The sequence below is a fragment of the Lissotriton vulgaris genome, chromosome 3_2 (genome assembly GCF_964263255.1).
Source record: "Lissotriton vulgaris chromosome 3_2, aLisVul1.2, whole genome shotgun sequence".
Classification (NCBI taxonomy): domain Eukaryota; kingdom Metazoa; phylum Chordata; class Amphibia; order Caudata; family Salamandridae; genus Lissotriton; species Lissotriton vulgaris.
In genome coordinates this window covers 230,006,417-230,020,341 of record NC_141690.1, presented here as the reverse complement: position 1 = coordinate 230,020,341, position 13,925 = coordinate 230,006,417, and the positions used below count along the sequence as shown (strand labels likewise).

The window sequence follows — 13,925 nt, the reverse complement described above, 5'->3', positions numbered from 1 at the left end:
AAGAGGCCTTTGAAAAACTGTTGAATGATTCTAGACGAATACAGTGAGGTAGAACCATCATGGCGGAAGCGGGAGAGAGCCGCCAGTAAAACTTTCAGAGTGGAGTGGGAAAGTCCTGACTTTGCAAGGGATAGGAAGAAAGGCAGGATCTGTTCTGGTTTGGCGGTCATCGGATCCAAGGCTTTGGTATGGCACCAGACACAGAAACCTTCCACTTCAACTGATAGGTTTTAATGGTGAAAGGAGCACGGGCGTGCGCTAACACCCCTCTACAATCAGCGTCGATGGTCAGACGCGCAAATTCATGGTGTTCAGGTTCCAGGCATGGAGGTGGAAGTATGCCGGATCCGGATGGCAAATCTGCCCCTGCTGCATTGTGAGGAGGTGAGGCAGTGGATGAAGAGGAATTGGTTCGTTCTGGGAGAACAAGAGCAGGTCCGAGAACCATGGGTGCCGCGGCCACTAGGGCGCGATCAGGATGATGTGGTATGGTTGAAGCCTCATCCTGTGCAACAAGCGCGGAATCAGAGGAAGCGGAGGGAAGGCGTCCAGGTATGGATAAAACTGTATGCCTTGTAGGCGCAGAAAGGCAGCTACCGGGGCCATGATCTTGGTAAAGACCCTTGGTGCTGAACGGAGGCCGAATGGTAGGACTTTGAATTGGAAGTGCAACTGTCCGACTGTGAAGCGTAGATACTTCCTGTGTCTGGGGTGAATTGGCACATGGAAATATGCGTCTTGGAGGTCTATGGTTGAAATGAATTCCCCTGGATTGAGATAATTCAGAATTTGAAGCAGAGTTAACATCTTAAAAGTTTTCGGAATGATAAATTTGTTCAGGGCCTGTGAATCCAAAATTGGACGCCATTCTCCCGACTTTTTTTTGACTAAGAAAAACCAGGAATAGAATCCATTGCCGCGTTGACCTTGCGGCACTACCTCTATGGCTCCTTTTTTGATCATCAATTTTACCTGGGCCAAAAGTTCTTTGAGGTGGGGAGAGGGTGGCCCCGAAGGTGGAGGAGTGGGAGGGAATTTTGTGAACTCCAGGGTATGTCCTTTGGATATACCGTCCAGGACCCATTGATCGGAGGTGATTTCGGACCATTCGCAAAAGTACTTTGAGATGCGACCTCCAAGATGCACAGTCGGCAGAAGAAAGGAACTGAGACTGTCACGGAGGGAAATTGTATCTGAATGCGTTCAACCAATTGATTGAAAATGCATTTCCGCTCGACTCTCTGTGGGGATGAAGACTTGCAAAGCTTTGGCATTTCCTGTTGGTGATAGTCGCAAAAAGATAAATCTGCGGCTAGCCCCACTGGCGGAAAATGAACTCGAGAGTTGATTGATTGAGTTCCCACTCGTGATTGTCCGCGAGAGATCTGCTGAGTGAATCCGCCATAACATTGGAAACACCCGGCACATGGATGGCTGTGAGATGAATTTGATGACGTATCGCCCATTTCCAAATCTCCTGTGCTTGTTGGGAAAGCAAAAGGGACCTTGTGCTGCCCTGCTTGTTCAGGTAATGCATGCTGGTGGTGTTGTCTGTCCTCACCAGCAGAGATTGGCCTTGAACAATCAGTTGAAAAGACTTCAGGGCAAGGAAGATCGCCAGAAGCTCTAGGCGGTTTATATGCCAAGTGCGTTGGACCGCAGTCCATTTCCCTTGTACTGACAGACCTTCGAGATGTGCTCCCCAGCCCTCCAGGGACGCATCGGTGGTAAGCATCAGAGTCGGGGCAGCGTCTTAAAAAGACCGACCTTTTGAAATGTTTGGAGGGTGAGCCCACCACTCCAGAGCCTGCTGAATGCGGGGCGTGAGAAGGATCCTGTCGTTGAATGATCCGGAAATCTGTTTCCACTGCTTGTCTAACTCCTCTTGGACGACCCTCATATGTAGTCTGCAGTGGGGAATCAACTGTATGGCAGAGGAAGCCATGCCGAGGAATGATTTCAACATCCGGACTGAAACGTACAGTTTTGACTGGAGGGACCGTACCATCTGAAGCATACGGTCTTGTCTTTCCTGGGAGACAAAAACCATTGCCAGCTGAGAATCTAGTCAGGTTCCTAGAAAATCTCGCCGCTGAGATGGGCGAAAGTGTGACTTCTGGCAATTGATGGAAAGGCCCAAGTTTTGAAACAGGGAGAGGCAAGACTGTGTATGCTGGATTGCCAGTTGGAGGTTCGGAGCCTTTATGAGACAATCGTCCAGGTATGGATAAAACTGTATGCCTTGTAGGCGCAGAAAGGCAGCTACCGGGGCCATGATCTTGGTAAAGACCCTTGGTGCTGAACGGAGGCCGAATGGTAGGACTTTGAATTGGAAGTGCAACTGTCCGACTGTGAAGCGTAGATACTTCCTGTGTCTGGGGTGAATTGGCACATGGAAATATGCGTCTTGGAGGTCGATGGTTGAAATGAATTCCCCTGGATTGAGATAATTCAGAATTTGAAGCAGAGTTAACATCTGAAAGGTTTTCGAAATGATAAATTTGTTCAGGGCCCGTAAATCCAAAATTGGACGCCATTCTCCCGACTTTTTCTTGACTAAGAAAAACCGGGAATAGAATCCCTTGCCGCGTTGACCTTGCGGCACTACCTCTATGGCTCCTTTTTTGATCATCAATTTTAACTGGGCCAAAAGTTCTTTGAGGTGGGGAGAGGGTGGCCCCGAAGGTGGACGAGTGGGAGGGAATTTTGTGAACTCCAGGGTATGTCCTTTGGAGATAACGTCCAGGACCCATTGATCGGAGGTGATTTCGGACCATTTGCAAAAATACTTTGAGATGCGACCTCCAAGATGCACAGTCGGCAGAAGAAAGGAACTGAGACTGTCACTGCTTTTTGTTGGTTGCGCCACCTCTATAAGTTGTTTTCCGTTGGTATGGTCTGGTGGAGGACTGACGATTTTGGGTTTGATAGGAATCCCTCTGCCGGTTATCATTATAGGTATTGTACGAACGATATTGGCCTGATCCTCGAAAAGTAGAGGAACCTCCGCCTCTACCTCGTGCCCCCCCGAAAGGGCCGTTTCTTGTACTGCAGGGTAGCTAAGGACTTTGCAGTGTCGGTGTCCTTTCTTATTGCCTCAAGGGCATCGTCTACATGCTTGCCAAACAAAGACTCCCCATCGTAAGGCAAGTCCAGGACTTTTGCTTGTACCACCTTGGAAGGTGGTAGATTTCAGCCAGCCTTGAGACTGCAGCCCCAGCCAATTGACAAAAGCCCGTGGAGGAAATGTCGAGCGCACATTCGATAATTTCGGACGAAATTATCTCTCCCTCCTGAATAATGGCCTGCGCTTCTGCACGGATGGCCTCGGGTATCTGAGGAATCAGTGCGGCAATCTCGGACCACATCTGGCGGTCGTAACGGCCCAAAATAGCCAAGGTAATTGCCGCTCTGGCTGCCATTGTTGTAAATTTTTTGCCTATAGAGTCCAACTTGCGACCTTCCAGATCAGGAGGAGACGTGAGTGGTGTAGCAGGATTGCGAGATCTTTTCTGTGCTGCTTGAGTGATAACCGAATCTGCTTTCGGTTGTGACACCAGACAGGCCAGAGCAGACGCCGGAGCCTTGTACTTCTTGTCTAATCTGGGCAAGACTGCAGGTACTGAATTTGGATGTTTCATTAATTTAAGGTCTTCCTGCCAAATAAAGTCAATGATTGGTATTGTGTGGGATTGCCTTTGTGAAACGTCCTTAAAATCATACATGAAGCATTCACTTTAATGTTGTTGTTTTTCGACAGTGAGATGAAAAGCGCTTTGCAGCACGGACCATCAAATTATGGAAATTTGCAATGTCTACTGGAGGCGATGCAAGAGGCAAGGTGGGCGGAGTGGAAGGTGTTTGAGCCCTGTAATTGTCCCACTCATTCATGTCGACGTCATTGTCGTCGTCATCAGTGTTGTGAGGATCAGGATCCTCGTTGTCGGTGTCAGAACGAGTACCCCCCGGTGACGCGGGTGGAACTGGTGCAGGTGCTTGTGGAGGTTGAGGTTGAGGCTGTGGAGGAAGATGTGATGCTGGAGAGGCAGGTGTAGATGGAGGGAACCTGCGGTTATAGTCATCAAGCATGTGCTGCAAATTCATGACCAAAGACAATGGTATTTGCGTAACCGGCTCTGAAGTTACTGCTTCTGATTTGTCAACAGGAAATAATTTGTTCCCATCTTCGACGTTTTCCTCTTCGTCACCCTCATCACTATACTCCTGGCACTTAATGTGCAAATCAGATGGACTAGTGCCTATCCGAACAGTTGTTCCACCTCTGAATCGTTTCCGGATTCTTCCCCACCAGAAAATTTGTCTGGAAGACGGGTTCCACTCCTCACTGGACTCAGTTGAATGAGAGGTACTGTTCTTAAAGAAGAAGCAGTAACCACTGTAAAAGTGGCAGCTGTAGCCACAGGTAGATGAGATGTCGACAAGCCCGTTTTACGTAACTGCGGCAGTTTTAAAACCAACCTGAGGCGTTTGCGTCATCGTCATAGATGTAATCGACGCTGAAATTGAAGGCTTTTTCTTCATTGACGAAGATTTCTTGTCCGTCGACGGAGCCGTCGACGAGAGTGGAGCTTTACTCGTGGACGATGATGTAGACGTCGACGGGATGACAGCCGTCGACGAAGTCGTCAACGATGATATGATGGCCGTCGACGGAGGCGCCGACGACGAGACTGCAGTCGACGATGATGGGCCCGCCGACGAGCTGCTTTTAGATGACTTGGTCTTCGTTGACGGTGTTCGTGTCGACGATGGAAGCGTCGACGGTGTTCGCGTCGACGATGGAAGCGTCGACGATGAGTTCTTCGTCGACGGTACTGATCTGACACTCGTCGACGAGATCTTTACAATAGAAGTAATGGGTCTCGTCTCCTGGGCTGTCGTCGACGAGGTGATCGTCGTTGACGCAGTACTGGATGACATAGTACATGTCGTCGTCGACGTAGAGGCTACAGTCACAGACTTCGTCGTCGCTGAAGACGTCGACGGACACGTCAACGAGCCCGTCGACGAGCCAATGCCAGATTTACGAGAGGAAGGCAAGGCTTTGGGCGCAGACGTCAGAGAACCAGGTCCCGTAGACGTGCCCTGAAGCAAATTCTGTGGGGAAACAATCCTAGAGGATTCCAACAGTCTACTTTTCTTCAGAAAAGGAGATGGAACCTGTTTCAGACCCACGCTTCTGAGAGAATTTAGAAATACTAGATGACAAACTTTCTACCTCAGAAAACACAGACTCTGAAGTCTTCAACTTCTGTAGCCACAGAAGGAGACGGGCCTCTCTATCCCTCAGAGTCTTGGGAGGAAAAGTGCGACAGTACTTACAGTTTTTTACTTCGTGGTCTGGGTAGAGACAGTAAATGCATTTACTGTGTGGATCTTCATGGAAAAGGCGCAGTTTACCACAAGAGGGGCAGGCTTTAAATAAAGATTTCTTATTTGAAGACATTTCTTGAAGAAATAAATCGCTAGAGTTGAAGAAAACTGAGCAGAGCTAAGGGAGACTCCCTTCACACGACGTGCGGTAGAAAATCAGAGGTCTTGGGCTTCTGAGGAGAGGGTTCTAGAGGGAGCTATAGCCTGATTGGCTGGAATTTGGACCAAAAACATAATGACACTGATATGTTACCAAGTTGAGTTTCTCCCTTAGGCTTTCTATGGGCCTATTCTGTTCTATGGTACTTTTGAGTTTTCTGCATATTTTACTGTATTTTATATATATATTTATATATTTATATAATTATAATTGTATTTATATATGCATTTATTACTGCTATTTTATGTACCGTGGGACTCCCACTTCGACGACGGGGAATATTCAAGCATGTGAATCTATGAAAGATACCCCTAATACTGGAGAAGTGGTCCCTAGGAACAATTGAACAGTCGAATGAGTACATACAGTTAGAATGGTGAAACATAATAGAGCAGTGAGGCGCGGTGTTTAAATTACAGTCACATACATTACATGCAACATTTAACTATGTTTTACCTATAGAATGTACATAAAGCCTTACATGATGTGAAATGGACGCCTATGTATAACAAGCACTGGCAAAGCCAATAGATCTGCCAGAGGATCCTGTGCCCTTGCCATTATAAAAAAAATGTCTAAAAGCAAAAATATTTTTGGTCTCAAAAAGTCTAAATTGGCATTATTGAGTCTGGCACTGAAGGGGACTACTTTGTGTGAGGATGCGGTCTTTGCGAAAGAGCAGAATGACGTCATGCTCAGTGACGTTAGCAACTAGCTGAAGCAGCCTCAACCCCTGCCCCATGCTGTAGAGGCTAGGAGAAAAATGTGAATGACACAACAGATCAAATAAAATGGAGATTCCAAACAACTACTGCTTCCGTTTTATTACCTGCCACTGATGAAGAGCAAATCATATGCTCAAAACGCGTTTGGCTGCTATCAGGTATGGAGGAGTGGTGGTAACCTGCCACTGTTGCTGCCGGCTGTGGTGTGCTGCAACCCCTATATAAAAGGCGCTTCCGTAATTACCTCAGACGTTAGTTGCATGAGTAAGTGTGAGTGACCGGTAAAACTATTTTCTCCAAGTAGAATTTGCAATTTGTGATCATAACCTGATTCAAGAAGGTTTTTTTCTGCACCCAATTTCAGAACTGAGGGAATATATACCAAAACATACGAGTAGGTATTTTCGTTTTTTTTTTTGTAAATTGGCTCATGAAATGTAAATACATATGTTATACAAAATTAAACATCAACCCAGACAAGCATACGTTCATGTTATTTCTCAAGTGCAGTTTGACCTTGCGCGAGCATGCAGTGACGCGTATTTACCTCATGGTACATGCCTTCAGAGCGAGCCTTTCCGATCTTCTCCAAGGTGTCCTTGGAGAACTGTATGGCCTCTTGGACCTCCTCTGCTGACGGCTGTGAAAAGCAAAAGACAGTCAGGAGTCTGACCTTGTGCCTGAAGGTCATCAGCATTAACATTTCTGATGGTGCTCGCTGCGTTACTGTAACTGTCATGTTTCCAATCTCCTACACCCCGTTGCGTTAATTCACAATTACTTACCTGTTGTGTGAGTTTGTCCCACTGTGAAGAGATGTACGTACTGAGCTACTAAAACCATCAGCACCACTACTGGACAATTCAAATACTCACTGCTGCTTCATGAATGGATGGACTTGCTGCCATTGTAGGGTCAGTAGGGTAAACATATAATTAGGTATTTTTCCTACCAGGATAAAATGAAAAGCTTTTCTGATGAAAGATAGCCAAGGGACAACCCAGTACCTTTACTATGTGGGAAGCACACCTTGGCCAGGATTGGAAGAGCAGACATTGCTGTAATTTCTTAGGGCTGCCGCTCCTCCCTCTCTCGAGCATTGGCCAAGGAGTTATGAAGGAGGCGGGTAAAGGGGCGAAGCTTTCCACAAGTATTCTTCTTCGAAGATTCTCCTGCGGTCACACTCACAGTATGATTTAGAACTGGGGCTGCACTTTGTGGCACAGTGCCCCTCCCTGGTGGCCATCTTACCTCTGCATCTCTTGGCACCCATCACGTCTTGTGCCCCACACAATGTACATGGGAACCTTCATTCACATGATGGGCACACCCCTGGTTTAAGGGTGGCCCTCACAAAAGCACTCTGTTCCCCACTCAGCTCATTTAGCCTGTACAGGCTTAGTAGTGTGCCAAGCAAGTAATCATATATTAATATGGAAAAACTGATCCCAACAACAATACGCATATAGTTGACCCTTCACGTCATTTTAAACACTGTTTCAGGTCTCGGACTTTTGTGTGATAGCCTCAAAGCCGGCCCTGGGGCGGATAATGCCCTCGGTAGAAATAAATTCGATGCCCTCACTGCTGTTAGTGAATAAAATGAGTTTGTGAATAAAATGAGGCAGCAGGGGAACTCCTTCTGAGTTCAAACTAAACAAGTTACTTACCTTAGGTAATGCCTTATATCGTAGGGACTCTATCTAGCCGCAGATTCCTTACCTTATAATATTCCCCAGGCATCAGACTGATCTGGAATTTTTGAGCAATCCCCTTGTGTGCCAGAAGGTCGTGTCGTTTGACTATGCGTGGCATCGTTGGCGTCAACCCCGCTGGAAGTGACGTGTACAGTGCCACCCCAGGGCGCTGACTTCAGTTCTTGGCTGCTTTTCCGCATCAGAAGCACAGAGCCAAGCTGAGGAGGAATAACTAGTGTGACAAAGTGAGGTACTGAAGGATCTCTTTCACGTGCTAAAACAGTGCGCAGAATGGGGAGGGTCAGTAAGGAATCTGTGGCTAGATAGATTGTCTATCAGATAAGGGGTTACCGGATGTAAGTAACTTGTTCATTTGATAGAGACTTCTAGCCGGAGATTCCTTACCTCTGAATAGATACCAAAGAAATTTCTCCTCTGAGGTGGTTATGCGGACTGTTTTGAAATAAGAAGTACTGGATGATCCAATGGTCAAAATGTCAATTTTTCTGGACCTGACTGTCGAGGAAATAGTGTTCGGTGAACGAGTGCAGTGATGTCCAGGTAGCAGCCTGACAGATATCCGGGGCTGGTACCCTTTTTGGCAGCACAGTGGTCGCAGCTTCAGCTCTGGTAGAATGAGCTCTTAAATCCCTCCGGGGGCAGTTTCTTGGCCATTGCGTAGGTAGGAAGGGTGATGTTCTGCCCGATGTGAAAAGGTGAGACTACCTTTTGCTAAAAGGATGCTCGAGTTCTAAGAACCAGGTAGTCTGGTAAGAATGAAGTGATGGGAGGGTTATATGAAAAAGCCTGCAATTTGCTAACCCTCCTGGCAGATGGTATTGCTGCAAGAAAGACAGTTAGTTTTGAGAGTTAGGAGCTGTAGAGGGCAGCTGTGCATCAACTCAAAAGGATAACATATGAGGAAGGGGAGAACTAAATTCAAATCCCATTGGGGCATAATGAACGGCTTGGGACGAAACACATGCTGCAAACCTTTAAGGAATCTGGTCACTCCAGGTGACTTAAACAGAGAAGGTTGGTCTGGCAACTGTAGAAAGGGGGAAATGGCACACAGATATCCTTTAACTGTTCCCAAAGCAAAGCCTTGCTGGGCCAGGGATAGAACAAAAAGAAGAACTTTAGACGAGGGTGGAGACAGAGGATAAACCAATTTAGATGTACACCAAGCCACAAATGTGTCCAGTCGGCAGGCATAAATTGCTGTAGTGATTTAATGCCTGACTGCTAGAATGACATTACATACTTCAGGAGGGAGATAAAATACCCTCAACTGTAGGCTCTCAATCTCCTCGCATGAAGGTGGAGAGTACACAGGTTGTTTGCAGGACCCTGCCCTGTTGCTGTGACAGAAGATATTCCCGGAGTGGCAGCCTGACAGATACTCATGCTCAGGAGTTTGGGGTACCATACTCTCCATACCCAGTCCAAAGCCATTAGGATATCTTGGGCTAGGTTATTCTTGATCTTCTTGAGAACTCTGGACAGGACTGGTATCAGCAGAAAGGCATATAGGAGTTCTGAGCTCCACTCACAATGAAATGTATCTCTGAGTGAGAGATGCCTTGGAAACTCCAGCATGACATTGCGTATTCTCAGCAGTGGTGATTAGGTCTAACCAAGGCTCTCCCCCAATCTAGGAAAAGACCATGCCCCACCTCCGGATGGAGATGCCATTTGTGATCCACTTGTCATCAACGGCTGAGTTTGTCTGCCCTGGTGTTCAGAGAATCCAACAGATGTTGAACCACAGGAATAGGTCCTGACATTCCAGCAAGGCCCAGAGATGCAAAGCCTCTTGACATAGGATTCATTAGCCCACCTTGCCCTGTTTGTTGCAATTCCACATGGCGGTGGTATCCGTGTACATGTGAATAAGCTTTCTCGATGGAAGGAATAAAGGCTTTCGATGTCAGTCAGATTGCTCTCAGTTCCATTAGCTTGATGTGGAGCTGAGACTCTGCCAGAGACCAGAGGCCTTTGATCTCCACCTATCCCAGGTGGCCCCTTTAACTCAGAAGAGACACATCTGTCACTACTATGAGCTTTGGGTGGGGAAGAAAGAGAGGTCTACTCTGGACCCAATCACAGTTTGTGAGCCAACACTGCAGGTCTTTTGCAGTTCCCTCTAATATCTGGACCAGGTCGGAGAGATTTCCCCGATGCTGAGCCCACTGGGTATTCAAGTCTCAGTGCAGAGCCCGCACATGCCAACTGGCATGTTTTACAAATTTAAAGCAGGAGGCAACAAGACCCGGAAGCCTCGGAGTCAGTCTCATCAAAATCCAGGATAAACGCTGAAACATTACTATCAATGTCTGAATATCCTAGACGCATTGTTCCGGAGGATTTATCAGAAACTGCAATGTATCCATAGTAGCTCAGATGAAAGGGAGCATCTGAGAGGGAGTCAAGTGTGACTTTGGCATGTTAATAGTAAACCCCAGTGGGTGCAGGATGTTTGCCCTAGTCTGGAGAGGGCAGACAACTGCCTGGGGTAAGCCAGCTTCCAACAGCCAATTGTTGAGGTAGGGGAAGACTGGAACCGCTGAGCTCGGCAGATGTGCTGCAACCACTGGGGCACTTGGGGAACACAGCAAACTGATTATGCCCCTGGCCCAATGTGAACCGTAGATAGTATCTGTGAGCTGGCAGGATGAGAATTTGGAAAAAGGAGTCCTGCAAATACAACACTACCATTTCAGGCTCCAGTGTCTAGGGCAGATAAGACTTAAGCCAGGGTAAGCATCTTGAATTTTTCCTTTTTCAAGTAGTAATTGAGAGGAGGCAGATCGAAGATAGCACAAGATCTCCATCATTCTTTGGCACTAAAAATTAGCAGGAATAGCAACCACAACCTACTTCTGATGCTGGCACCCTCTCAATTGCTTATTTGACCAGAAGGGCCAGTACTTCCTGCTGCAAGAGCGCAAGGTGGTCCTCTATCAGCCGATCTGAGGACGAAGGAAGTGGCGACTGGATTGGTTGGAAGGAGAGGGCCTACCCCACTGGACAATCTGGAGCACCCATTTGTCTGTTGAGTTTTTCTGCCATTGGTGTAGAGGGTTTTGGATTCTTCTGCAATCCCAATGCCCATGCTGGACAAAAGAAATACTAAAGAGGCTTTGACTTTGAAGCTTCTAGTGGGAGGACCTCTGGTTTGGGCCTCACGGGACTTGTTGGAGTCACAACCTTGAAAGGACTGAGATTGCTGGCTGTGGTGAATAAGGGCAAATGGACACGGCTGATAGCCCCTCCCATAGCCACAAAAGGAGCATAAGGTGGAATGCGACTGAAGTGGGGTCACAGAGAGCCCTAGTGACCTAGCAGTGGCACTACTGTCCTTGAATCTCTCCAAGGCTGAATCTGCCTTGTCTCCAAAGAGATAAGTCCTATCAAACTGCATGTCCATGCGCAAGGCTTGGACATCCACCGAAAATCCAGTATTCTTCAACCAGGCGTGACGTCAGAGCACCACCAAAAAAGCAATTTCTCAGCCCAGTGAGTTGGTCGTATCCAACACGCATTTGATTGCAAACCTTGCTGCATTGCACCCATCAGCCATAGCTTGGGACATTATAGGTCCATGAACTTTGCTGCGTCTCGCCATCAGCAATAGCATGGGAGAATATAGTGCGGGCCTCATCCGGAACCATAGGCAGGACTTGTGCAACAGTATCCCACACTGTGTGGGAATAACAACCCAATAAGCAATTGGAGTTCACAGGCTGCAGTGCCTGGGTGGTGGAAGAGAAAATTCTCTTGCCAAAGGAATCCAGCCCATTGGATTCCTTATCTGGTGGTGTGGTAGGGAACATGCCAGATGGACAGCAAGCATTGTTCTTATACACAGGAGTGTCTGGGCAGAGCTTGGCCCAGGCCGAGAGCAGGTCATTGGTGAGGGCTTTGTTGACAGCTAGTGAGGATTCTGATGGAGATGCCCCCGGCTGAAGCACTTCTGTCAAGACACTGGTCTTCACTTGAACCATGGGCATCATTAGGTCCAGGACCTCAGCCTCCCTCCAGACCACCATTGCGAAAGAGGCCCCTTCTTCCGTAGCTACTAGGGGAGGAGAGAGGAGTCAAGCGTCATGTGAGCTGTCCAGACCACTGGCGTCAGCCAGTTCCTTATCCTAGTAGTTATCAACCATGAACTCAGCTAAGGGGGTCAGTGTAGGTATAGGGATCCTCAGATCCCCTCCATTCATGCTCCTCAGTGGGCCCTTCAAGGAACTACATCTCCAATTCTGGCTGTGTGGGCCTGGCTGTCGCTGAGACCGTCACTGTTTCATGCCAGTCTGGCTGTGTATCGGAGTTGGGAATCATAATGGTTTCGGCTCCACCAATGGGCATGGCGGTGCCAGGAAAGTCCCCACTGGACAAGTCCCCATAGGAGGTCGGGAAGATGCCTGATCCAGATCCACCAAATGGATCCTGAGGGATTGACTGGTGACAAAGGTGGACCTGCCAGCAAAGCCCCAGACAGAGACTGTTACAAACCATGGGGCCCAAAGGGGCTCCAAGGGGTTTGCCAACTCAAAAGTGAGTCTCATGGCTTCATAAAACTCTTGAAGCTGAGAGGGAATCAGTCCAGCTCCAAGACAATTTGGGGAGGTGTGGAGCAGCCCCAAGTTTCCCATGCCGGCTGCACCGAACGACCCGAGAGTGAGGTTTGGATTTAAGGCATAAACCGCTTCGTTATACAAAGAATGGAAATGACACAGAGAAGTCAGAGAGTGCTTATACTTGTTGGACTTCTTCCTATGGGACTTACCTCAAGAAGCCTTGGAGCGCAAAGAGGACCAATGCGAGTGACTCCGGGAGCAGTCTTGAAACCTCCCATTAACAGGACCTGAAGCCATGGCGATGGGATTCATGGTCCTGCATACAGTATATGACACAGAGTTGTGGTCCCTCTCCAGGCCCCACGGGTACACTGATACACCAAGTGGGGGTTCTTCACCAACATCTGTCGATGACAGTCTCCCCTGCCTTGAACATTCAAAGTACATTCAGGGACATCTTGAAAAAAATATTCAAAGGCACATTAGTAGTTGACAAAATAGTCAGACAAAAAGTGACTGAGGGGAGCTCTACCTAGATCCATGTTGGTAGCATGGAAAAGGAAGAACTGAGAACAGTGCACTGGGGTTGCACCTATATAGGCATTGCACACATCACTACTGGCGCGGACGATGCCAACAACACCATGCATAGCCAAATGCTGTGCCAAACCACACCACCTACTGGCGCACTAAAAAAATTCTGGATCCAGTCTGATGCCTGGGGAATATATTAAGGGAAATAATCTGCAGCTATAAGACTCTATCAGATTCTATATTTTATGTGCCGCTGAATTCAGCATAGTGGTTAATTACTCTGAAGACACTACACGCATGAAAGTTACTGATACAAAAAGTGTGTCAGTAGTTCATAAGTGTCAGACTATGCCAGACCCTGCTTGTTTTTTAGAGAAGAGGCAGGTATTTGGCCATTGGGAAGGATGCACACACCAATAAAATTGTAACCTTGAAGGAAGTTTCAATTTTTTCCACTCAACTTAGTTTTTGCAGTGGGACTGCACCAAATGTTTCCATTAAGTTATTTAATAGACTGCCATTCGAGGTCTTGCTCCGGGCCCTGGTCCGCTAAACATGGATGATGCCAGACCCTTCCCTTGTCACAGGAGGCTGTCCACCCCAGCTCTGCCAGGCAGTTGCTGTCCAAGAAAGTAGTTTGTGGTGCTATTCTATGTATCTTTGCACAAGTAAGCTGAACAGCAAAGGAAATTCAAATGTTTCATTCTACCGTAATACAAAGTCAGTCCTATAGGGAACCCTTGAAGTTGAACTATTTTGAATATGATTTTTGCCAATGTCTATATTTATATATTTATGTTTCAATACTCCTTGACTAGGTTGACTTAGAACT

The 13,925-nt window shown here is 47.4% G+C and overlaps 1 protein-coding gene across 2 annotated transcripts in view; it reads right to left on the bottom strand.

Moving 5' to 3' along the window:
* The window catches only part of SMYD1 (SET and MYND domain containing 1), a 153,770-nt gene that overhangs the window by 15,837 nt on the left and 124,008 nt on the right, over window positions 1–13,925 (bottom strand). For both annotated transcript variants that reach the window (XM_086964272.1, XM_086964271.1), the window contains one exon: window positions 6,827–6,919. In XM_086964272.1, coding sequence (XP_086820398.1) covers window positions 6,827–6,919 — 93 coding nt within the window. The remainder of the gene's footprint in view (window positions 1–6,826; window positions 6,920–13,925) is intronic.